Raw genomic sequence first — 24,899 nt, 5'->3', positions numbered from 1 at the left:
TGTTCTTTCAGTGCGACGGTACAGAACATGTCCCCAGTTGAATGAGGATTGTTCAGGAGGGGGTCTGTAAATTGAGCGGTGTGCTTTTGTGTGCACGAATACATCCAGCGTCCTCGTTTAACACCACCAAATCTGTCTGGGAGAAAACCTCTCTTCAGGCAACGGTGGTCTCTATGGTTACAGAAAGGGTAGACGTGAGAGAGGAGGTGGAAAGGACGGGGTGTTCTGAGTCTGCGAGAGAGGAGGTGGGAGATGCTTACAGACGCTTATCGCTGATTCCTCTTCACACTCCAAAACGGCGTCTCGTGTATTCTGTGAACCCCTCATCTGTCTCCTATCGCCGTCTCATCGACCTTCTGCTCCCCCGTCTCTCAGCTCACTGGGGCAGATGATATTTATGTGACGGCTTGCTCTCAAGCGTTAGCCCCACCCCATGGTCTCTCTCTCTCTCTCACACACACACACACACACACACACACACACACACACACACACACACACACACACACACACACACACACACACACACACACACACATCCATCTACATATACACATGCTCAGAGGACCCATTGAGACAGAGTATTGGTGGCAGACACATCACTGTCTGGCAGATTCCTGCGTCACCATGGAAACCCTGCACCTGGTTAGGAATAGTTGTTCCTAGACTGTTTGAGTACTCTCAGCAATCAGAGCAGCATGCGGTGGCTCAGCTCCCCTCGGTCATCATTGACAATTAGGCTGCAGGCGTAAAATAAACACTCTGCGCCAATCGCAGAGATGTGATTACGTTCTCAGAAATCTGACACGTAATGCAAGAACCTCCGACAGAAACGAGTAAGTTTTTTGTGTAACCTGTGTGTACATGTCTCTGTGTCCATCACAGGCTGAACAGACATGAATAACACTCCACTGCTGAGCAGTTGCTCTTCTGGGACAGCTGCACTGGCCTGACGTCCTTATCCGCTGCCAAAGCACACACTCAGCTGGACACACAGGAATGTCTCTCTCTCTCTCGCTCGCTCGCTGTGTGAAAGAGAGTGAATGAATGAATCAGACACACTCTTCCAACTGAGAAACCAACTTTTCTCCCAGCTCCTCCCCGGTCCAGCGGGGAGTGATGACTAAAATGTTAATTAGTCTTTATTTCTCACTTTCTTTCTCTCTCTCTTGCGTTGACCCAGCAGAGCAGCAGCACTTCGCCCCGCTGACAGTACCTACTTAACGGTAAAAGTCTTCAATAATGACTCAGACCTCCAGTGCTGTAATGAGTGTGATTTTATTAGAAAGATAGTGGGCTGCTTGTTGATCTGCTCTGAACAGTGAAGGGAGAAACACTTGGCCTTCAGGATACATGGTTTCTCCTTGCAATGAAGGAACAATACAAACTGAAAGGATATTTGGAAAGAAGTTCATGTTGGTTTGTATCTGGATTGTGGGAACAGGGTTACTGTTAAAAGTATGGTTAGGTTGAATAAGCTGGGGAATATCAGTTTATAATAAGGGTCTTCAGGTAAAAAAGAGGGTTTCCATGTTAAAATGTTTAAGACTTTCCTTCCACTAGTTTAGTGTGTAGTGTAATAAACACACTGCACAAAGTTCATTGTGAGGTTACTTTCAAGGTTGAGAGTTAAGGACATTTCAAAGTCAGTACCAGAAGGCCTCACAGCGTGCCTGGGTTTGATGTTAGGGGTCACGGTTATAAATCCAATTTGGGTGAGTTGGTACAACACTAGGGTCAAGACATTGGTTATTTTGGGGGCACTGTGTAGAGTTCAGAAAAAGGTTAACGTTGAGGCTCATTTTAGAGTTTAGTTATGTAGAAAGTAGGATGGGACATCTAAGGTCTTTACAAAGATAGGAGATCTAAATGTGTGTGTGTATATGGAGTCATCACATGACTCAGTGTTTATACCAACTCAACACAGGCACGACTACACGATCGCACACGCACATCTTTATTTTTTACCAGGTGATTATTTTTTCTGTCAGCTATAGGACACTCTCTCTCTCTCTCTCTCTCTCTCTCCAAATATGACTGTTACCTGCACAGCCTCGGACATGCCTGCTCAGACTGATGCATCTGGCAAGAGGAGAGTTATCAAAGCAACGCCACTGCTGTGTTTCTAATTCTTCTAAATACATGACTAACTTCACCTTTAATGTAACTCCGGGAGGGTGCTGTGTTTGTGAGTAGAGCTTGAACAAAGAGCCCTCCGGGTTGAGAGGGCTGGCTTTGCCCTCCAGACTGCAAACGGATACTTCAAACACACACAGCAGCAGTATCGGTCGGACAAAAAGCAGTGGGGACGGTAAGAAAACTAATCTCTTGTTTTATTCATTTTTAAAATAAATCTGCCTCAATTGCAGCAGATTTTACACCGCGGGGATCGGACTGGGAGAAATCATGACCACGGATGGGGAGTTGACCAATTTACCAACCATGATTAGGAAATATTGCTGTTCCTAAACTCGCAATGCAACCTCATTTAATAAGTTGAGTGTGCTTTTTAAATGATGGGTATTCATGACGCGATCAAAAGATGACCTTTCCCCTCCTTTGTGTTCTCTCTGAATCCCGTTCGCGGTGAGTTCAGTCCTTTAGTTGATGGATGTAGGTTTATGGCAGGCTGGACGGGCAGTTGTCCGAGGTTTTCCAGCGAGACGTCAGATGCGCCTCAGTGTTTGGTCACCGGTTATTTCAGAGCCTGTGATCCTCCTGACGTCAATTTATAAGGACCAGCTGAGCCGGGGCGGCAGCAGAGATCCAGACTGAAGGAAAGCGGGAGAGAAGCCGGACTATGTTGGTGGCGATATTCTTCAGATATTGTTGAGCATTCTGGTAGGGGTTTCTTTATTTTCTTTATTTAATTTTATTCTCCCTTTGTCTCTATTATCTGCGTCCTATTTTCGCGTTGTCCCGATCTCAACGTCTTTGAACCTGTTTCCTTCACTAACATTTCCTTTTAATTGTATGGGTTAATATGGGAATATATCGGGTTTATCAGTCTGTTTAAAACCAATATATGGTGGAAATGAGAGAATGCCGGTGGTGACTAAATTGTCGGGTTTTAACATTGTGGGTTTATATATTGTAATAGAGAACCGGCTAGGTCTTTGCCAAAAAGAGACTATATATAGCCATATATGTGCAGATAATATAATATAATATAATAATACAATGTGGCAGGTGTATCAGGACTTTTGCTCTCTCTTGTTCAGAGAGTCCTGGCACCGCAGTGTCTCAGTGAAGAGGTTTGCTGTCTGACAGGTTGTGTGTCTCCAGCTGGTTTAACAGATCTGGGGGCAGATCATCTGTGGTATCAGCCAATAGCTAAAAGTCAAATGTATTTATTACGCAAAATCACATTTCAAAATAAGTGCACGTGAAACAAATGATCCCAAGTATTGTCTGTATGCTACCTGCAAGGCTGAGCTGAGGGAGAAGCCAATTGATAAATCAGTTGAAGGGGATCCCTCTGCACTATATTACACCGACACAGCAACCACATCCCCATAGCAACAGATGGTAAAACCAGCTTCCATTTCCAAATATCACCAAATAGATTTCATAGTAAAGCCCTGAAGGAGAGCTCTTGAGTGCACTCTGGACCTCTGCCAGGACATATGGTCTTGAACACTCTTCCCAGGTGGATGCTGGACCGACCAACAGACTAACAGTACAACCTTGTATCCCACCAGTGACTGACCACCGCCAGAGCTGAAGGGCGGGGGGGCGGGGGGGTCCCAATCCTGAAAGTGTATGCGTGTGTGCAGCTATGGGGAAGGACTACTACAAGACCCTGGGCATCCCCAAGGGCTCCAACGAGGAGGAGATCAAGAAGGCGTACCGGCGCATGGCGCTGCGCTTCCACCCTGACAAGAACAAGGATGCCAACGCTGAGGAGAAGTTCAAGGAGATTGCAGAGGCCTATGAGGTACTCAGTGACCCCAAGAAGAGGGTCGTCTATGATCAGCTGGGAGAGGAAGGTGAGGAGGGAGGGGTCATGTCTGGGCTTTACCCCATCTGTTCATCTGCGTCTGTCTAGGTCCATTGAGCGAAAGCAGGCGTTATGATGTATTAAGTTGTTATTAAAATAGCTCAACAGCTTCTAATATCGCAGTGGAGGGCTTCAGTCACTGAAGTAATAATAATGTGTCTCTTCCATGTTGTCTTGTTTGTGTTTAAGTCCAAAAATGTGTGTGTGGTTGTCTACAACACTTACTGGCTCCAATACCTTATAGTCTACCTCAGCTGCTAGTGTAGTGTATGTGTGTGGGTGTGTGTGTGTTGTGTGCTGACAGACAGATGGCTTAAGATCATTACGTGGTTGAGATATGAATAGATGCGGCTGCTGCAGTTTGCATTTGTAGGAGTTTTGTGCATGTGTGGGAAAAGGTGTATTTGTGTGAGTGTGTTGGATGGAGTGACCTGGTATTTTATGAGTTCCTCCACACCTCCAGCACTGTTAAAAGATCAGTGATGCTGTTTCTACCCACACGCAGTCTTTTCTGAACATTGTCCTGTGTCTGGTATCTGATTTCATATTGATGTGTGTTTTTCAGCATAGTAGGTATTAGATAGAGTGTGCATGTGCATCTGAGGACTCATGTTCTTCTCTCTCCATTTTCTCTCTCAGGTTTGAGGACAGGAGGCAGCAGCTCTTCAGGCGCTCCTGGCAGCTCAACGTACCACTACACCTTCCATGGAGACCCCCACGCCACTTTTGCCTCCTTCTTTGGAGGCTCTAACCCTTTCGACATGTTTTTTGGCTCCAACCGCGGCCACAGTCGCTCTAACGGGTTCTCCTTCCACAACGACCATGATGCAGACCAGGACATGGACGTGGATGAGGATGACCCCTTCGCTCACATCGGGCGACAGTTCGGCTTTCCAGGGGCGGTGAACAACAGCTTCCCAGGGGAGGGCCGCAGGAGGAGGGGGGTGCCGTCAGAGCGCCTGGGGACTGGGAAAAAGCACCAGGACCCTCCGGTGGTCCACGAGCTGAAGGTCTCTCTGGAAGAGATATTCCATGGCTGCACCAAGCGCATGAAGATCACCCGCCGCAGGCTGAACCCAGATGGTCGCAGCATGAGGACAGAGGACAAGATCCTTAACATTATCATCAAGAAGGGATGGAAGGAGGGGACCAAGATCACCTTCCCAAAGGAGGGGGACGAGACCCCTGAGAACATTCCTGCCGACATAGCCTTTTTGCTTAAAGACAAAGGGCACGTCCACTTCAAGAGAGACGGTTCCAATATAATTTTTAACTGCAAGATCAGTCTAAAAGAGGTGCGTCTGTCCCTTTTTATCTAACCTATCTCTACTCTCTTGCCATCTGCTTTTCTTTCTATCTTCTGTCCTGTCTCTTTGTCACGGTTCTGCATGTAGATGAGCAGATGCGTTTGGGAGTTTGATTCCCAGTGGAGCAAACTTGGCAAAAATTGAGTGTATTCGTGGAGCTGCAAAGGCTTTGATGAATATTCAAAAATGGCACACCTTTTTCCGCTCCTTTTCTTTGTATCATTCTTGTCACTCAACCTGGGCAAACGGTGAAGAGCTGTGACTGTAACTCATATGGAAGGATAATGTCCTGGGTGGGTGGTCAGATACAAAACATAGTGAAGAGTGAGTCTGTATGTATGTGTGTTGCTGGAGTGCAGGATCAGTGAACTGCAGAATCTCTGTCGCTGCAGTGTGAGTGAAGCAGCAGGAATTTGGTGTCCTTGTGTGACCGGCATAGAGCCATCGTCCTCACTTGTTCTGCACTGCTATACGAATACATATCCATAAACACACATGCAAGCAGGCACACATGAATGAAAAAACACACAGGAATTAGCATGCATGCACGCGCACACACTCTTGCATCTTCTATCTTATTTGCGAACACACTCGGTTAAAGATGGATGCAGTGTGACTGTGGCGACTATCCAGGCTGCTATTACTGTGATTGGCAGGATATTTAATTAGCCGCTCCTACGAGGGCATCGGGTCCAGCACAGCTCTGAACTGTCTGTGAATTACACAAGGTTTAATGGTATAATAGTGCTGCCACTCACTGTCCTGCTGCGCTCCTCATGGTCAGCCTAATGGCAGGTGTTCTCAAAGAGCTGGAGATGTCAAGGGAGTTGTTTGTTTTCCACTCAAACCAATTTTGAACAGTTCTAAAAGCAGCACCGACTCTACAGAAGTAATTCACTGGTAAACAAGGGTGCCTGCACACAGAGCATCTATGAAGACAGCCGAGTTAACGAGAGCACATTGGAGTTTATTAAGTCGCATTAAGCAGGAGATGTTACTTGATCAAACCTGCACTGCAATCATTAAGTTTGAACTGCAGAACTCCCTCAGCTAAGGCCTCTGGTCCTCTGGCAGCCAGATAAGAGACTTAAGTCTGGTGCAGCTAAAATGGGGGGGAGGGGGTGGTATCTGGGGAATATTTAGGGAAGTGGGTCAGTTGATTCAGTATCCAAAGCAAATAAGAACTCATATTCCACTGCTCCTCTCTGCTGTGCTGCAGTGAAACACCAGATAACCTGCCACAAATATTGTTGCAAACATTATTCAATGCACCAGCAGATAATACACCTAGCCAACAAGCTCATTCTAAAGGACAAAAACAGAAGAGGAAGCAAATGCAGAAATGTTGTCTTATTTCGACTGCTGTCTGATTCCACTGATATTTGGTTGCTCCGTTTTGGACCATGTCTGCAGCATGCCTGGATGAGCAGCTTCATTTCGTGCTGCCAAACTCGTTTGACCAAGCTTTAAACTCCTGGGAGACTCTGCTAGAGGCAACTTCCATCCCTGCAATGTCTTCACTGTGACAGCAATCAGAAGCAGTTAGAGAGCTTAGCGGGAATTTGACACATTGATTTCCCTGAAACCGACCTATATCTGGATCTTTATTCTGGCTCTTTTTGGCATTCATTTGATGATGCGTCTGCAGTGTGGTGGTATTGTCTGCGGCAGTGCTTTTCAAGCTCCTGTCATCACTGCACTCAGCTCAGCAGCCGAACACTCATAGGTGCTAACTGTGTTGGCAAATTGGTTTCTTTTCAGCTCTACCTCCTGATATCAATTAGAAATGCAAGTATCCAACATTTTAGCAGATGTTAAATCAGTGGGAGTAAAGTAGCATGTGCATTTTTTCTTTTTAGCAATCATGTGGTTCACTCCTGTCAGTTAAATGAAATACAGCAATAACAACCAGTATTCAGGTCGATTGAATTGACAGCCCCACAGCCTTGTGAGGACACACTGGATTATAAAGGACACTTCTAATTTGTCCTTTCAGCAAAAAAAGAAAAGCTGATCAAAAACTGTGGAGTTAAGGATGGAACCGAGATGGTTAACGTCAGGATATGCCCTTGGGAATATATCTACAGATTTTTTTCACAAATATAGCAAAACCACAGTGTGTGTGTTTGTGTCTCTAGAGCTATGTTGTCTGAGCTGAGGCTTATGCAATCAGTGGGCCCTCAGATCAGCTGGCAGTGTGTGCCAAGCGTCATGGCAACCTGTCTCTGTGTGTAAGACTCATGTTAGTGAATGGAGCTGTTCATAACAAGAGGATGAGCACGAGTCTCCATCAGTCACCGGCTAAATCACCTCCTAATGTATGTCGTGAGGAAAGGGAGACTGATGTCATGGCTGGAAAACTTGTTTGTCCTCTGAAGCAGCTGCTCTGCTTGGCTGAACTTGGTCATCCCTGTTTGAAAATAACTTAGACAAGAAAAAAAGAATCCCTTTGGAGTCTTGATACAAGGTAATAACATGGACCGGGTGTGGAAGGTTAAGCCAATGCAAGCAAAATCACCATCAAGTCATGGAGGCTGGTTGCATCGAGGTGATTGGTATCAAATGTTTTGGGAAAAAACAGAGAGGGGAACTTTTTGGTTTCTCTAGCAACACCATGAGTTCGACAGTTGCCGATTTAAGTGAATGTTCCAATAACTTTTGGATGGATTGCCAAGAAATGTGTTACACATACTTATGCTCCCCTTGGGATGAATTGTAATCATTTTTCTGATCCCCTAACTTTTAATCTATCTGCCCAAAACTTTGGTTTATCATCAAAAACATGTAAAACACCTCAGCTGTACCTAGTGTTTCAAATCAAATCAAAAATAAATCACTGCTAATTGGCAAGTGTTAGCATGTTGACATGCTAAGCTCTGACATCAGCCAGAGTCAAGTTTATGTCACAATCGCATGGTTTTTTTATATCTTCTTTTTCTTCCGGCTAATTTTAGTCCTTAAATTGTTGTTCACTTTTTAGATCATCCACAATGGCTCTCTGTTTTCCTTTCTTCACACCTTTTTATAGTATTTATTTACTGTCCTTATTTTGTGTCGTAAATTGTTCTGTAACAGTTTCTTAGAAATGCATTATATAAGAAAAGTATTTTATTCACCTAAAGTTCATTCACAGAGTTGTGGATTTAAATATTGATTCTATTCAGCACAAATATGGCGAGTGATGCTCACTGGAAAGCCTGTGTAGTCGTGATAAACTCAGGTCTCCTTGTTTAGTTTCGCGCTCTCTCGGATTGGATATCGTGTGTGTGTGTGTGTGTGTGTGTGTGTGTGTGTGTGTGTGTGTGTGTGTGTGTGTGTGTGTGTGTGTGTGTGTGTGTGTGTGTGTGTGTGTGTTAGTGTGTGTGTGTGTGTGTGTGTTCTCTCCACTTGTCCTGCCAGCCCATTTGACAAGCCCTCCAACTATTTACAAGCTCAGCCAATTCCTCCCTCACTTCATTAGCCCCGGCCATGAGACCGTTGCTAAAATTAGTCCCCTGTACAATGTGTAACTCCTCCAACACTGAAACACTGTCTCTCTCCCCTCTCTCTCTCTCTCTCTCTCTCTCTCTCCCTCTCTCTTTCTCTCTCTCTCCCTCTCTCTCTCTTTCTCTCTCACACACACATACACATAAGCACAAAGAAAACAATTCCACTGCCAAGTCATGTTTTCTGTTCTAAATGCTGTTATGTAGACCCCAAAGCTGCAGTTGATACAAAAACGATGTTGTCTACTTTCTCTCTTTCTCTATGGATATCTCGATGACTTCATGTTTCCATGAAGTCGTCGCGATATTCATGGCTTTGTCACTTCAAGATGTTAACCCTCTCAATCTCCTCCTTCTACAGGCGTTGTGTGGCTGCACAGTTAGCATTCCCACGCTGGAAAACCGCATCATTTCGCTGCCCTGTCATGACATCATCAAGCCAGGGATGGCGAAGCGATTCAGAGGGGAAGGCCTGCCTTTCCCCAAGAACCCATCACAGCGCGGCGACCTCATTGTGGAGTTTTCTGTTCGTTTTCCCGACAGGATTCCCCCTCAGTCCAGAGAGATTATCAGACAACACCTCCCCCAGTCATAGGAGGACTCACCAACCCCTCACCACCAAACACTCTAAACTAAATGGCCCCAACCCAGAAACCCAACCCTTGATACTTCATTTTTGACCCTCACTGTAGTTCCCCTTCCAGTCCCCATGTCTTGAGTTAATGCATGCAGCACTGAACAGACGCTGTTGTTTGTAGGAACGTCATAGTGGGAGGATAAAGGAAGAATGCCTAGACGAATGACAGTATCAGGATGTGATTATTTGTGTTTGTTTTGGCCCAAGCACACTCACACACACACACACACACACACTTGAGCAACGGAGTGGTGCTGAGGACGGACTCGGCACAATCATGACTTTTACCAGTCTTTTTCTTAACTCTGTTTTTTACGGATTTATCAGTGATTTTATATGCTGTCCAACTCTTTGCTCTTTGATCCTCATCTTTTTATGATAGGATGAAGTGTGAGATTTTTGTAAAAGAAGCATTTTTTCCAGGATTTTCTTTTACGGAAAGTTTCAAGTCTGGTTTATTTATTTTGACCTTGAGTGTACCAGCAGCTTCAGTGTGTTCAGTGCAAACCCCGGTCTTAACATAACCCCCCTCACTTGTTTTTCTCATGTTTTCAGTCCAATAAAGTATCCTGCTTAACGTGTGTAGGTCAATTAGCTTAAATCAATTGTATTCTGATGCGTTTAACACCACAGCACACTTAGAGTCCTGCATATATTAGCGTATCTCAGCTGCATTTTAAAATCTAGGAATGACAATCAAGTACAATAACCGCAGTGTAAGCTTAGATAATACAATCTGCACATAACATGGGTGCTTTCCCTTCTGACCTGAATAGCCTGGCTTGCTATCTGAGGGACATTTAGGTGCCTTAGTCTGGTGTCATACCACATATTTGAACACACACACACACGTGTTATTACACACTGTAATAACACAACCAGCCATGTAGTTAAGTGCACAACAGACGATCCTATGCTGTGTTAGACATTTGGAGCAGGTGATCTTGGAATAACAGGAAGTAAAAGTGTAACGTCAATGACCATATTAAACTGTATGTGAGCAAGGACATTTTTAGGGAGAGATTTGATACAAAACTGCTGTATTTTGCTAGTGCATGTAAAGTGCCATACAAGTATAGGTTGGATTTCCCAGAGGAATGAAACAATTGAATTGAATTGAAGTCCAAAGAGAATAGTGGAGCTTTCTCTGGGAACCCCATCTTTGTTGTGTATATTCTGCTGTCTCTTGTGGCGTTTGAAGGCCATGTCTCGGTGCTACTGTGAGCAGTGCTAAAAATACACCACCTTGGTGTCTACTTTTTGGTTTCATGGTTTCAGTTTGTGATTTGATAACTGCTTCTCAACATGTGTACATTCAATATCTGTTTTTTTCAAGTAGAAAACTCGACTTGTACTGTTTAGGAAACAGGTTTTGTAATATTGCAGCAGACATTCTCCGTCTCAATTGCAGGGGGGTCGTCAGCTCTTCAGCTCTTCCTACTGTAGTTTATAGCTATGATAAGATGTATGTGTGAGTATGGTTTATGCAGGCAGCACTAGTAGGTCATATATCACGTGTATGGGGAAATGTTTGAATGAAACTTGTTGATAACTGCACTTTGATGTCATAAAAGGTACAGACTAAACTTTGAGATGACGGGAGAGACTTGAATGACTTGTCTGAGTGTGTGAGCGTCCTGCCTCGCGGAGCCTGCAGGGACGCTGGATTGTGGCTGCAAGCCGAAAGTGCTGCTGCTGAGAGACTGTCACTGCTTATGTGCATTTGACAATATTTATGATCTTTAAACAAATAAACCAAATGTGTGAACTTAAGTGTGTTATTTGACTTTCTCTGACTTTGGTTTGTTCTTGCACCTCAAATTATCATCCTTAACCCTTGTGTGGTGTTCATATTTTTCTTACTCAGCCAGTGTTCGTGGGTCTGGTGGAACCGCTGCACAATCACACAATGTTATGTTAAAATACTCAACAGATGTTTACGTCATCCCAATTACAAGTAATATAAACTTCATATATGGTTAATATTTGCCCTTTACCTTTGTTAGATCATGTTTATGAATTAATTAATTATTTTTTTCAATCCATATTTATTCACTTGCTGGCTGCTGATGAGCTTGTTCTGGTCCTGGGGCTAGTCTTAATTTTGGAACTATCTGAGGTCAGAGCATAGAACCCTGAGGTCAGAACATAAAACCCTGAGGTCAGAACATAGAACCCTGAGGTTAGAGCATAGAACCCTAAGGTTAGAGCATAGAACCCTAAGGTTAGAGCATAGCCCCTGAGATCAGAGCATAGACCTAGAGGTGGGGGGTGTACAGTGTGTGGTCATTGAAAATGTGTTCTGATTTATGTTCTTCACAGAAAATGAGCTAAGGCCAATGAGTTTGAGTTTGAAAAAGTAATTAATTGTATCATTTTTCTTTTGATAAAAATATGAAAACGGGTCCCACAGACCCGAACACCACACGAGGGTTATGTTTAAATAATATACAGCATTAGATACATTTCAGATTCAACATTTTGCATGAGAAACGTGATGCGCTTAGAAAGCACTATCCTCCACCAAGGAGACATTTCTCTGTTGGATTTTAAAGCAAGCTCAACCTGGACCAGCTTCAACAATAACACATGGATGCATCTGTATTAAATCTTCAATTGTCATATTTATTACTAGTCACAGGAGGCACTTTTCTGTATTTTGTGCATGCTAACAAACTAACTGATCTGATATCAGGTCTTAGAAACCAATAAAGGAAACCTGCCATATCAAACATTGGCAATATACGTTGGACTTTGTGCTCTTTCGATGACCTAGTTTGGACATGTTCCATAAGTTTGAGTTATAGATCAACAAAAGAAGGCAGACTTTCACCGTAGCCTGTTAAACTCCAGATGGACATCTACCAGAGCGATCCCAAATAAGAACACAAGTCTGGACTGAAGAATAAAGAGACTTTAATTCACTTTAATTGCTACACAGCATTAGAGCATTACCAAGAGCTCTGAACTGTTGCTGGCTCAGGAGGCAGTCAGGGTAGGTGATCTGTGTTAACAGACTCTGATCATGTGAAATGTGTGTGTGTGTGTGTGTGAGTGTGTGTGTGTGTGTGTCCGTGCCGTGAGAAGTCTTGTGTGTGTCTGTGTGTGTGTGTGTGTGTGTATCACATGGTAAGGATGTAGCAGACAATTAGTGAAGCATGGAAAGGCTCTGATTTGTTCTGCAGTGACACCACGCTGTGACTAATGCCATATACCTGTATCAGCTATTTCTGGCACTACGGCTGGGTTCACACAGGGTTTACATTTCCACTGAAAAGCAGAAAGTGACAAAACAAAGGACAAAAATCAGGTCACCGACTGGTATTTGTTTGCTTTGTCGGCTGAATGTGATGGGCTGAGTGTGTGTGCACACACACAACCCATGCTGTTGTGCAAGAGTTAATGAATTCAGATGCGAGTGATAATCATTAACACAGTTAGTCACAATGACAGGGCCAGTTTTATAGGAGTCTACATGTGAACACCTCTCACTACTTGTCTGTCTTTCCCTCCATCAGGTCCTTCGGATTGAAACATGAGCGCCTTTGTGACTCTCTCAACAGGGCAGAGAATGCCTATGGTCGGACTCGGCACATGGAAGAGCGCTCCGGGACAGGTAGAACCAGAAAGCCCTTATACAGGCTTTTGTTTTAATGGAAATTGTTGTTTTGGAAGAAAAATAGTGTTTGGATTGTGTGTGTGTCCATGTGCTCTCAGGTGAAGCAGGCAGTGCTGGCAGCTTTGGATTGTGGGTACAGACACATTGACTGTGCTGCAGCATACAGCAATGAACAGGAGGTGGGAGAGGCTCTGGCTACCAGGGTCGGCCCTGGGAAGGTGAGAAACTCTCGTTCAGCTTGAATCACAAATTCATTCTGGACCTTGGAAACAGCAGTTGACAAAACAAATTTCAACTCGAGATCCACATACTTGTTCACTCAGGTGCTATCAACCATGTCACACAGTTGTAATCAATAAAAAGAACAAACTGAGTCGACATCGTTGCAGATATTCTGTTTCTGGTACTGAATGTAAATATCAGAGCAAGTGTTGCTGAAATATCCACCTGCAATGCTCAGTCTCTGATTCAAGCCTACATCTAAAACTAGCATTAACTATCAGGTATTGAAACGTGAATGTCTTGTATGCCCATTATCCTCTTCCCTCCAGGCTCTGGGACGGGAGGAGGTGTTCATAACATCCAAACTGTGGAACACCAAACATGACCCGGAGGATGTTGAGGAAGCGTGCAGGACCAGTCTGTCCCACCTGGGTCTATCCTATTTGGACCTGTACCTTATCCACTGGCCCATGGCATTTCAGTGAGCAGCTGCACACAGTCAACGGATTTTGTCTCCACAAGGTTAGAGCGTTACGTAGATCAAAGTGAAATGACATTGACGAGTCTTTGTGTATGTGGATGTCTTAGGCGCGGGAAGGAGTCAATGCCTCGGCGAGAAGATGGTAGTATTTGTTACTCTGACACCCACTACAGAGATACTTGGGCAGCCATGGAGAGCCTAGTGGACAAAGGTCTAGTCAAAGCTATAGGACTGTCCAACTTCAACGCCAGGCAGACTGATGACATCATCAACACGGCCAGACACAAACCTGTGGTGAACCAGGTACAATGTAGCGTTCTCAGAGGCCACCATAAACACATTTGAAACAGTTTTGACAATAGAGAATGTGTAAATAAGAAATAAGCCTAAAAAACGGTTAACCTTCTCATTGTGCCACAGGTGGAATGCCATCCTTATTTGTCTCAAGCAGATCTCCTGTCTCACTGTCGGTCAGTGTAACTGCAGTTATTGAATTGAATTTTCTTTGAGGTAAATTCCATCAAAAAATGTCCTGTTGTGTTATTATTAAGTGTAGACACCTCTGCCACAGGTCAGTAGCAGTTTGTGTGACAGCCTACAGTCCTCTGGGCAGCGGGGACCGGCCGTGGGCCTCCCCTGATGAACCAAGTGTGCTACAGGATCCTGGACTGGCTGCTGTCGCAAAGAGATATCAGAAAACACCTGCGCAGCTCATACTCAGGTCAGACTCAAAGCCTCAACTTCAAAGTAACTTGTTAACTCAGATGTACAATCAGCTCACTCACTGACCTCAGGCTTAAATCTTTGGTGTCCTTTCTGTTAGGTGGAACGTTCAGAGGGGAGTCGTGTGTATCCCTAAAAGTGTGACGCCCTCCAGGATCCAGGAGAACTTGCAGGTGTTTGACTTTTCTCTGTCAGAAGACGACATGAAGCTCATTGAAACCTTCAACCGCAATGAGCGCTTCATAGTTCCAACTGTCGAGGTAAGTCACTGATCTTATGACACCTCAAGATTTTCAACAGGACGTCCCAGGAAGAGCCCTTATAGAATGATGACTTATGTTTATGTACGTGCCACAGCCATCTCAGTCCAACATTAACTCATCTGCTGTAGACTCAAATGACGCTGCATGGCTGACAGCCCGTTTTTAGATTGAGTCTCTGATGAGCAGTGGATACTCTTCCTTAGGAAAGCTGCACAATAGGATGCTGGGTCTAGATCTATTTTCTATGTTGTGAACAAATCCTCGTATAGCTACAATGTGAGCACAACTAACTCAGTCTTTTCTGTTCCGCTTACAGAGGGACGGCAAGAGAGTGTGGAGGGATGCAGAGCACCCACATTTTCCCTTCAATGATCAATGATCTACAATCAAGGAATGCAAGATTGCTTTTTCTGAAGATGATTGTCAAGCACTGAAGAAAACAAATCCAAAATGTATGTTTAATTGATTTAATATTGAAGAGACTATATTTGTAGAAGGGCTTAAATTAAGTTTCCAATCACTTGCTTATTCAAACTGCAGTGAAGAAAAATGACTTTAAGAGTCCAAACGCTATGATCAGTAACAGAACTGCTTCTCTGCCCGAATAGCTTTGGTCACCTTCATGTTTCATCAGTGAAGGGAAAATACTCTGAACCACTGCAGAAGGTTAAACTCTCAAAACTCTCGCACTTCTCATGACCTTCTTATTGTTCGGTAGTATTAAGTGTCTACCTATTGTGAAAACTAACTTATCCATCTTTACTGTAAAACTATTGAATAAATCAGACAGCATGTACATGAACTCTGTATTAAAATTAAGTGTCAGACAGACACCGATAACACTTCCATTTTGTGAGATTTTATTTTCAACATCATAACCTTGACAAATTTGTAATACATTATATGCTACTGTTTATTTAAAAAAAAAAAAAGAGGAAGTCATAAGCAATATGTTTTTTCTTTTCTTTCTTATAGTCTAGCATAGAATCCCATTACTAAAGCCATTCATGTCATTTGTGATATACTGAGAATGAGGCCACTCAATAACACCCTCCCCCCCCCCTTACCCCCCTCCCTAATCTGCATCAGTCACTCACCTTCCATTTCCAACATCCTCCCCTTATCCCCACCACATCAAAGCCAGAACAAACCAAGCGGCTACATGCTTTCTCCAAGGGAAGTCATACAAAAAAAAGGAACACATGAAAGAAGCACAAAGTCCTAAAAATGTGGAATCTGGTGAGTATTTGTACAGGTGTGATCCCGGTACCGACCACTGTGGGGCAGTATACATTTATCCATAAAGGTCATCGTCGTTGTCTTCATTGAACACTGGACCAGTGCCAGTTCCTCCTGAGCCATGAGTCGGACCACTGCCGCCTGCAGTACTGGAGGGAAACCTGGAAGAGAAAGAAGTCATTTTCCATTTTTGTAGGGAGATTATTCGATGATATGGCAAGTGTTTCTGGCAATTCAAATGTTATGCAAAAAACATCTTTTGTATTCAGTGATTCTAGGTAAATGCCATGACTAATGATGAAGCCATTTACAAACATATTATTAAAAATGCAGATTATTTCTAATGCCACTAGAGACAGAAGACTTAAATACACAATGTAAGAAATGTACCTGAAGCTCCCAAAGCCTCGGCTCTGCTGCAGTGTCTGAGCAAACATCTCATATTTGCGGATGTCATTGTCACTGACAGAGCGACGAGCAAATCGCATTGCCTCCTCAAAGTGGTCTTTCCTGATCTCTGGCACAGGATCATCCTCTTCCACCTCCTTTAAAAAAAAAAAAAAAAAAAAAAAAAAGTGTATATATACATATATAAATGATAGTGCTATACAATTGCAACATATCTGAGGCACTATTAGTATGCAGAAGCACTGACCATAGCCGACGGGTTGGTCTGCCTCTCCCTCTCTCTACGGATCTCATTCTCGATGCTCTCTCTGATGGCCAGCTTACACGCCCGCTGGCAGATCTCTGTAAGATCTGCGCCAGAGAAGCCATTGGTCATCTTTGCCAGGTAGTCCAAGTCCACATCCTATCGAAAAACAAAGTACAAGTTAGAAATCTACAATACATTTTTTTCACGAGTTTCATGAGCAAACCTGATATTTCTTTTGGCATAAACTTGGGAGTATTGTAAAAACACTTTATCTAAGAAGCAAGCACTGTCACCTTGCTGATGGGGCTCTTGCGGAGGTTGGCTTTCAGGATGCTCATCCTGCTCTTCTCGTCGGGCAGGGGAATGTAGATCAGCTGATCCAGACGGCCAGGTCTCAGGATGGCAGGGTCGATGATGTCTGGTCTGTTTGTGGCTCCAATGATGAAGACATTCTTCTTGCTGGACATGCCGTCCATCTCGGTCAGGATCTGGTTGATGACGCGGTCGGCTGCTCCACCACCATCTCCCACGTTGCCACCACGGGCCTTGGCTATGGAATCTAGCTCATCAAAGAAGAGGACGCATGGGGCTGCTTGACGAGCCTGGAAACGTCACAGACGCATAAAATATGGTTTGAATTTTTAGTCATGAATTGTGGCGATTGAAATTAGTTGCAAACATTAAAGGATGTGGTTGTTCCATACATTAATAATTCAGAATTATTTTTTCTCTGCACCTAAGTTCTATGACAGACACCCCAATGACTTTCTTACCTTGTCAAAGATCTCTCTGACATTGGCCTCAGACTCTCCAAACCACATGGTGAGCAGCTCAGGTCCTTTGATGGAGATGAAATTTGCCTGGCACTCGTTGGCGATGGCTTTGGCCAGCAGAGTCTTACCACAACCAGGGGGACCATAGAACAGCACACCCTTTGATGGGGTCATGCCAAACTTGAGGAACTTGTCTGGGTGCTCCACTGGGTACTGAATTTGAGGAGGGGAAGAAAAATGCATTAAGACAAAACATTCTAATTTTACAGTTTGCGATCCATCCATGTCAAACATGATCTTACTACTGGAAGATGTTCATACCTGCACCAACTCCTGCAGCTCCCTCTTGACATCATCCAGACCTCCGATGTCCTCCCAGCTGATGTTGGGAACCTCAACAACCGTCTCCCTGAGTGCAGATGGATTGCTCTGGCTCAGGGCCCACTGTAAGACAGCATTGATCATGATAGTAAGGCTCACATGGACAATATAAGCCAATTTAAAATGGGTTACTTGCATCATATACACTAAAGACCATATCACAGCCCATACCTTGAAGTCATCCATAGTGACAGCAAGTGAGTTCATGACTTCAGCATCAATGGTCTCATCCTCAAGGTCAATCAAGTCCATCTTCTTCCTGATGGCCTGAAGGGCAGCCTCAGAGCAGAGAGCAGCCAGATCGGCCCCCACGTGTCCATGGGTCTCATTGGCTACCTACATACAAGATACAGGGAGGACAATATTGCTTTCCTGTCCAGTATCCGACACAATGACAGAATAATCACGTGACATATGAAGCAGTGTTATGCCACCTCACAAGAGGAAAACCATGTGAACAAACCTGTTCCAAGTCAACATCGTCAGACAGTTTCATGTTCTTGGTGTGAATCTGGAGTATTTCCAACCTGCCGGTAGCGTCAGGGATGCCAATGTCCACTTCCCTATCAAAACGCCCTACAGGTGGTGGAGGTTCAAACACACTTATTAGTTCCAACTGAAACAGACAGTCTGCTGGAATTATGACCTCCGCTCAAATGATGTGGCAGCAGAAGTAACATCTCAAATTGTACACGAGTCGTACAGGTAACCAATAGACAATTTTTAAACAGTGTTTGAATAGGCAAGATTCCATTTTAACCATTTGTCAAGGTTGTCAGAAACATTCCATGCCTTTAAAAAACTGAGACTGCACAGGAATGTGAGAAACAGACATACTATTATTATTATTACCCATCTACCTATTATTATTATTGAACTGCAGAGCCCACAAAATAAACAGAAGCCAGCCATTTTTATCAATGATATGACGACATGCTTTAGTGAACCAGGCACACAGAAGCTCTGGGTTGTATACAATAATTTTCAGTTCAGACTAATATCTGAACACATGTTTAAAACAGATAATTTACCAAATCTCCTGAGCGCTGGGTCAATGCTGTTGGGTCTGTTGGTGGCAGCCATGACGATCACATGGGCTCTTTGTTTCAGTCCGTCCATAAGAGTCAGCAGCTGGGAAACAATGCGCCTCTCCACTTCTCCATGAGTCTAACAATAAAAAACAAAAAACATATAGTTGCCATACAAATCACATTTTAAAACGTTATCTATGCCAGTGTTTTTCAACCTTTTGAGCCGCGGCACATTTTCTACAATAAAAAAAATCCTGCGGCACACCAACAACCCAAAAAGTTACAGAATGTCACAGTATTCAGTGTTTCCCCTAGGTTTACAGCTTTAGGGGGGGGGAGTGACTGACGGACATACTACATCGTGGCACCTCACAGTACTACAAAGTAATACTTCACAGTACTAGTGACTCCATCTGTGCTTTTATTAATAATAGAACATTGAAATCACTTTCAATTAAACCAGATTGCTCCATCAGACAAAAATAAGTGTTCACTTTGTTAGAAAAATGAAAATAGTTATATCCGTGCAAAAAATAACTAATATTTAGTTACAACTAAATAGCTTATTGTGGAAAACAACAAGCTATTTTTTTGCAAAACAGAATGAGTGCAGATGTGTGAGCATAACGTTGTATCATTAATAGTGGCTGCAGTGAGCTGCTTTCCTCTATAACTCTTTTTAAAACGAGGTAGATTTGATACAGCCGTTCTCAATTCATGCTCCATGTTGAGCGACGCAACAGCAGAAAAGACAACCTCACGGAGATCTCATAAAGATCGGCTTTTGGCGAAATGACAAGAATCGGCGAGTCGTACATGTGACCTATTAACGGCGTACGGTAAAATCAGCATTTCCTCTTGCGCCCCACCTGTAATACGCCCCAGTTTGATAAATACTGACTTAAAGGAAACAGTGTTCATTTATTTTAATGATGACCACAAAGTGAGCAGGCTTTGTCACTTGAGTGTGTTTTTCGGGCTTTTGGAAGAATATTTCCAGAGCCTCAGAAACGTCATTGATGGAGCGCCAGGCTGCAGCCTGTTGGATGTTTGTCTTGACCTACAAATACCTTAACTGTTGGGCTTTAAACATGAGAGCTCATAGCTTAAAATAGTGATAGCTTAAAGCAGCAAATCCCATTGTGAAAAACACGCAACATATTTTTCGCCGCTCTCTCTGTCCACTGTGTGCTCTCCTGTGTGCATCGCATCGGGGCGGAAAGAGTTGTAGACGCGACCCAGAAATTACAAGCTGTCGTGTAGGATCAATAACATACGGCCGTTTAGTTTGTTTAATAGCAGAACAAGGTGCAGACCTGTTCTATAGTAAACTACTAGGCCAGCCACTATATTGCAGGCTCAGACGCTCAACAATGGAAAATTATTTGCGGCAGCTAAATAATATTTTTTTGGACTAATTAAGTGAAATTGGAAATTTTCTCACGGCACACCTGACGATCTGTCACGGCACACTGGTGTACTGGTGCACAGTGGTTGACAATCACTGATCTAGACATTAGTGTCTGGACTAAATTTGAGCATGTTGGCAAGTGATCAGTGTGATATTAAGTGCCCAAAAACTATATTTTACAGATTACTGCTCAAAGTGAAATACCAAAACATGTAAAGAAGAGAAGAAAAAAAGAGGCACTGACCATTATTCAGATATACATTTAGTTTTCCGTTCTTGCCACTCACCTTCTCTCTCTTAGGAGCAATTGCATCAAGCTCATCAATAAAGATGATGGCAGGAGCATTCTTCTCGGCTTCCTCGAAGGCCTTTCTCAGGTTACTCTCGCTCTCTCCTGCCAGCTTACTCATGATCTCAGGGCCTTAAACAGAAAGCCAAACATGTTCATTTCAGAGGAAACGGTGACCTCATACACTAGATTGAAATATGTATAATCACAAGATAAAACCATTCTAGTAGCGTGTCCAAGGCACATGCATACAGTGCAAGGATGGAAAACTGAGTATTCACTATACAATATAACTTTCCTAATTGAACCTGTATTTTAGGAGATGAGACAATTTCTTTTACAATCGTAGTTTACAAATGTGCATTTCACTCCTTGTAGCTAGCTGATAAGAACTTATTTCATAAAGCTCTGCTGTTTTTAGGTGGTTCTGAAGAGGCGAGTGTAATGATATAAAATGAGGCACAATTTGAGTTTGGTTGCTTATAGTTTAGCCAAGCAACCACTGAAATAGGTTTTTGCTTGTTTAGGATAAGTATTTATCAGAATCAAAACCAACTATAAAGGATTCTGTCCAGGACCAACCCAGTATTGTCTTAAAATGACTAGGAATCAGTCTCTATAGAGGATAAATAGGTGGGAGTTCAGACCATTAATCAGGAAGAAGAAAGCTCCAGTTTCATTGGCTACAGCTCTGGCAATCAAAGTCTTTCCAGTTCCAGGGGGTCCATAGAGAAGGATTCCACGTGGGGGCTGAAAAGAGGGGGGGAAATGAATACCTTAATGACGACACAACTACAAAAAGCAGCTAACAACATACAGTTCCATGCATGGTGTTGACTTCTTGTGATTTAACACTTTAAAATGTAGAAGACTCCTAACGTGCCTCAATATTGTCAGTTACACAGCAATATATGGCTGAAGTGAGTTCATATTTGCCAGTTATTCCTGCTTAAGTATGATTGTAGCACATCGTGTGTGTGTGTAACAAAATTAAGGATAGGTGCATTAAACCCATTATATTGTTTTAAGTGACAGACTCACTTTAAAATTGTACAGTTAAGACCAGACGTGTATGCTTGTTGCCTTACCTTGACTCCTATGGCCTTAAACAGTGCAGGGTGTCTAAGAGGCAGCTCCACCATCTCTTTAATCTGAGCCAACTGCTTCCTCACCCCTCCAATATCATCATAGCCCACCTCGTTCAGGGACTCCTCCTCATCCTGCATGTTCAAACACAAGATGTTCAAATTTAAAATGCAATTTAATTTTGGTAGATTTTAACCCATGCATTGTGTGTACAGGACACCCACCTCTCTCCGGATTGGCTCTCCCTCACAGTGGATGACTGTATCAGGAGCAACGATGCAGTAGGGAGAGGGGTCAGTCTCTACCACCTTGAACTCGACGGCACGCATGCCTCCTCTGACCAAGAAAATATCCCCTTCACACGGCAAAAGAAAACTTTTATTTGACCACTCTTAAGAGAGGTACATGTCATTCATTGAAACATTTGATCAGCCAGGTCAAATTAAATATTTGTTCTGACAATTATATTTTTAACTCACCTTTGCGGATGGGCCTGTAAGCCTCCAGAAAGTATGGCTTAAGGTAGACCTCAAACAAGTTGCCAGTAATTCCTTCTACTGTGTCATCTATTGGGAGGACATGAATCCTCTTTCCATACTTCACATCAGGACATGGCTGAATGCTGAATGAGAGATTTGACTTAAGAACACTTCATTTTTTTATTTATTTTAAAGGATTGTGTGAAGAAAGAAGAGCATATTTGCCCCACCTGATGACGTCTCCCAGTCTGACCCTCAGATTGTTGCGGACCACCCTGTTCATGCGAACCTTTTCATCGGAACAGGTGTCATCGGACAGCACAATGCACACAGTCTCCCGCCTCTTCTTTCCTTTCATCAGCACTGTGTCTCCACGGAAGAGCTGCAGCTCGTCCATCTTGTTCTTAAAGAGGCATTAAACAATAATTGTTTTGTGCATCTACATTTGTATTACATTTAAAATCATCAAGATGACAGATGGTAACTTAATTCATAACTCCAGATGATAGGGTTTAGAATTTGCAGATACATTAGCCATTTGTGAAGCCATCTGAATGTCTACCTGAGAGAGAGAGACCACACTATTGTCTTCATTGATGGACTCATCAACAATCAGTCTGTTGGGTCTGCTCTTTTGTTTCAGAATTGCAGTGGCTAGATCATCATTTTTGGATCTACAAAAGAAAAAACAGGTTAAAAAAGGTTTCGCTCAGGTCCTACAATAACCAAGCCACTCAAGTTAGTAAGTAATTGGGTAATAGAAATAACGTACACAAAACCATTAACATCACTATACGACAACAAATAATTACCAACTTCATAAAAAATGCCTTCATTAAAAAAAAACTGGAATTGGAAACACTTTCTGCACCCCTAGCAGAGCGGCTTTCTGTGTGAAGGGGATCAATGTCTGAACTCCTTACCCAAACAGCTCTAAATGTATCATTACTGGCATCATGTTCAACCCAATACCCAACCATGTCTGCAGAGAGATCATGTATACTTAGTACTGAGGCACGAGTACCGTTTGTGTTGGCAATTGCCATTTTAATGTATTGTCCCCTTTTTTGGCACGTGAGCAAATCTAGGAATAAGAATGGCGTGATATTATGAATTCTAATGTAATAGTCAAGTCTAGAAACCCAATATTCTAGTGCGTGTAGATTATATATATACATATACACACACACTAAGAATACGTAATTATGTATTGCTGTTATCGTACGTGAAAGCAGCCAATAACCAGGACTAACCCCGAGTTGTCAACGTTAAGTTTCAAATGGCCAAAGGGTTTCCAGTGAAGTGAAGTCTAGAAACGGTTTTGTAGTTTCCCTTTGAGGTTCGCGTGCTAATGCTAGCCGGCCAGCTAACGAGCAGATGACACAGCAAAAGAACTGAAACAACTTTACCAGCTCGCTGAGCTGGTTCCTCTACAAACAGACTGGCGGCACAACGCAACCATGACTGAAGAGACACTAGCGACACGAGCACCGTGGATGATACACTGCGTTATTTCACGACCGTTAAGCAACAAAACAAGTAAATGTAGAATAAGCCGCACCTGTTAGCTGCTAGTAGCTAGCGGCTCATTCTACATTTAGCTACTTGTTTTGTTGCCCGAACGGCTTCAGTCTGGAGGAGTCAACGTGTCCTCTAGTGTAAGAGTTGGCCCGTTAACAGAGTTTACACCAGTTACTCGTTAGATTCAAATCGTTGTTTGATCCAGTTAGCTACATGTGAACCCAGTCGAAGACCATGAACACAGAAGGCCATCCTGTCGGTGTGACGGCTAAGGCCTTGACAGTTATGCTAAAGCTAACGTTAGCAACCAAACACGACAGCGATGACTGCGCTTTGTCACGTCTCCGTCCCACAGCCGGCTCGTTTAAAACGGTGAAACGGCCCACGGCGTTAACAGTGTGGACGATAACTGTCCACAATCCATCGGGATAACGTCCAACTGTCAGTGTATTTGTTGTGTTATTCAACCCACGGACCAAAGTGCGGAGGCTGAAGTAACTGACCCCGTTAGCTCTCCTGTGTTAGCAGCTGAGCTAACTTCTATAAACTAACGTATTCTTATCTGACGGTTGGTCTTTTAAAAATGATTAGCTGGCAGCCATTGTTCATAAATCCGCATTTTAATAGGACTGAAATACGTTTTTACTTACTCCCCTCCCGAAGCCATGGTCGTCCACCTGGATTACTATTAATAAATAAAGAAATTATAGCTAAATGTTTCAGAGGCTTAGCCGGTTCTCGTTACTGAACGTTGCCTGTGATTTCACACGAAAGAGCAGCAGTTTTCGTTCTCTTCTTTACAATTATACCAAGACCCGCACGCATTCGGCTTTCTGATTGGCTGAAGGCTGGCCATCAGTTTCGGCAACCAATGAGAGATTCTAGAGTCTCGCGTCCTCGAGAATATTTTGGCAATTTGGCCAATTATAAATTAGTAGGCGGTTCCTATTTTCAACAACTTCCCTCTAATTGGTCATTTAAGCCTGTCATCTAACTTATGTCATCCAATACATTTGCACCGCGTTGTTATTGAAGCGTCTTATTGGCGTCTTATAAACATGAATTTGGGCTTTAACTCGTGATCATAACAGTATACGTGTAAATAACAGTAAGAATTAATTTGTGCGTTATATTTGGAGGAGCATTCCATACAATTGATACATCGATATATAAGAGGCATTTTAGAGCAGCATCACAGCATATGGTATTTAATACTAGGTCTTGTGCATTACCGTAACAAACATAATCATTTATTCAAGTTAAAGTCTTGAGTACACTTGCCTTTCCAAAATACACA

At 43.2% G+C, this 24,899-nt stretch overlaps 3 protein-coding genes across 3 annotated transcripts; 2 read left to right on the top strand and 1 right to left on the bottom strand.

Annotated features, from left to right (window-relative positions):
* Window positions 1–3,778: 3,778 nt before the first annotated feature.
* dnajb5 (DnaJ heat shock protein family (Hsp40) member B5) lies at window positions 3,779–11,180 on the top strand (the record flags this gene model as incomplete). The annotated part of the gene is made up of 3 exons (XM_079221905.1): window positions 3,779–3,989; window positions 4,640–5,295; window positions 9,154–11,180. 3 exons carry the CDS (start codon window positions 3,779–3,781, stop codon window positions 9,385–9,387), a joined length of 1,101 nt encoding a protein of 366 aa, XP_079078031.1. The 3' UTR covers window positions 9,388–11,180.
* A 1,784-nt stretch (window positions 11,181–12,964) lies between these two features.
* akr1a1a (aldo-keto reductase family 1, member A1a (aldehyde reductase)) lies at window positions 12,965–15,116 on the top strand (the record flags this gene model as incomplete). The annotated part of the gene is made up of 8 exons (XM_079222865.1): window positions 12,965–13,045; window positions 13,147–13,266; window positions 13,600–13,751; window positions 13,859–14,054; window positions 14,172–14,221; window positions 14,323–14,472; window positions 14,575–14,734; window positions 15,054–15,116. The coding sequence occupies 8 exons, from the start codon at window positions 12,965–12,967 to the stop codon at window positions 15,114–15,116; spliced, it is 972 nt and encodes a 323-aa protein (XP_079078991.1).
* A 458-nt stretch (window positions 15,117–15,574) lies between these two features.
* vcp (valosin containing protein) lies at window positions 15,575–24,363 on the bottom strand. Its single transcript, XM_079221746.1, has 17 exons — window positions 24,253–24,363; window positions 22,644–22,755; window positions 22,312–22,484; window positions 22,082–22,224; window positions 21,827–21,957; window positions 21,605–21,736; window positions 21,164–21,266; window positions 20,515–20,648; window positions 18,817–18,952; window positions 18,249–18,361; window positions 17,957–18,121; window positions 17,726–17,848; window positions 17,405–17,617; window positions 16,925–17,233; window positions 16,632–16,787; window positions 16,367–16,521; window positions 15,575–16,137 (listed from the first exon to the last, which is right to left on the bottom strand). The coding sequence occupies exons 1-17, from the start codon at window positions 24,267–24,269 to the stop codon at window positions 16,032–16,034; spliced, it is 2,421 nt and encodes an 806-aa protein (XP_079077872.1). The 5' UTR covers window positions 24,270–24,363; the 3' UTR covers window positions 15,575–16,031.
* Between the last annotated feature and the right edge of the window lie 536 nt (window positions 24,364–24,899).

Source organism: Taurulus bubalis (genome assembly GCF_910589615.1).
Source record: "Taurulus bubalis genome assembly, chromosome: 8".
In the NCBI taxonomy this organism is placed as follows: Eukaryota; Metazoa; Chordata; class Actinopteri; order Perciformes; family Cottidae; genus Taurulus; species Taurulus bubalis.
This window is presented reverse-complemented; position numbering and strand designations above follow the sequence as displayed.

Excerpts from the sequence above, each read along its gene's own strand:
- vcp (XM_079221746.1), bottom strand. Across the intron at positions 22,225-22,311 it reads AGACTGGGAGACGTCATCAG|CATTCAGCCATGTCCTGATG; the intron begins GTGGGGCAAATA and ends TCTCTCATTCAG. Across the intron at positions 21,267-21,604 it reads TTAAGGCCATAGGAGTCAAG|CCCCCACGTGGAATCCTTCT; the intron begins GTAAGGCAACAA and ends CCCTCTTTTCAG.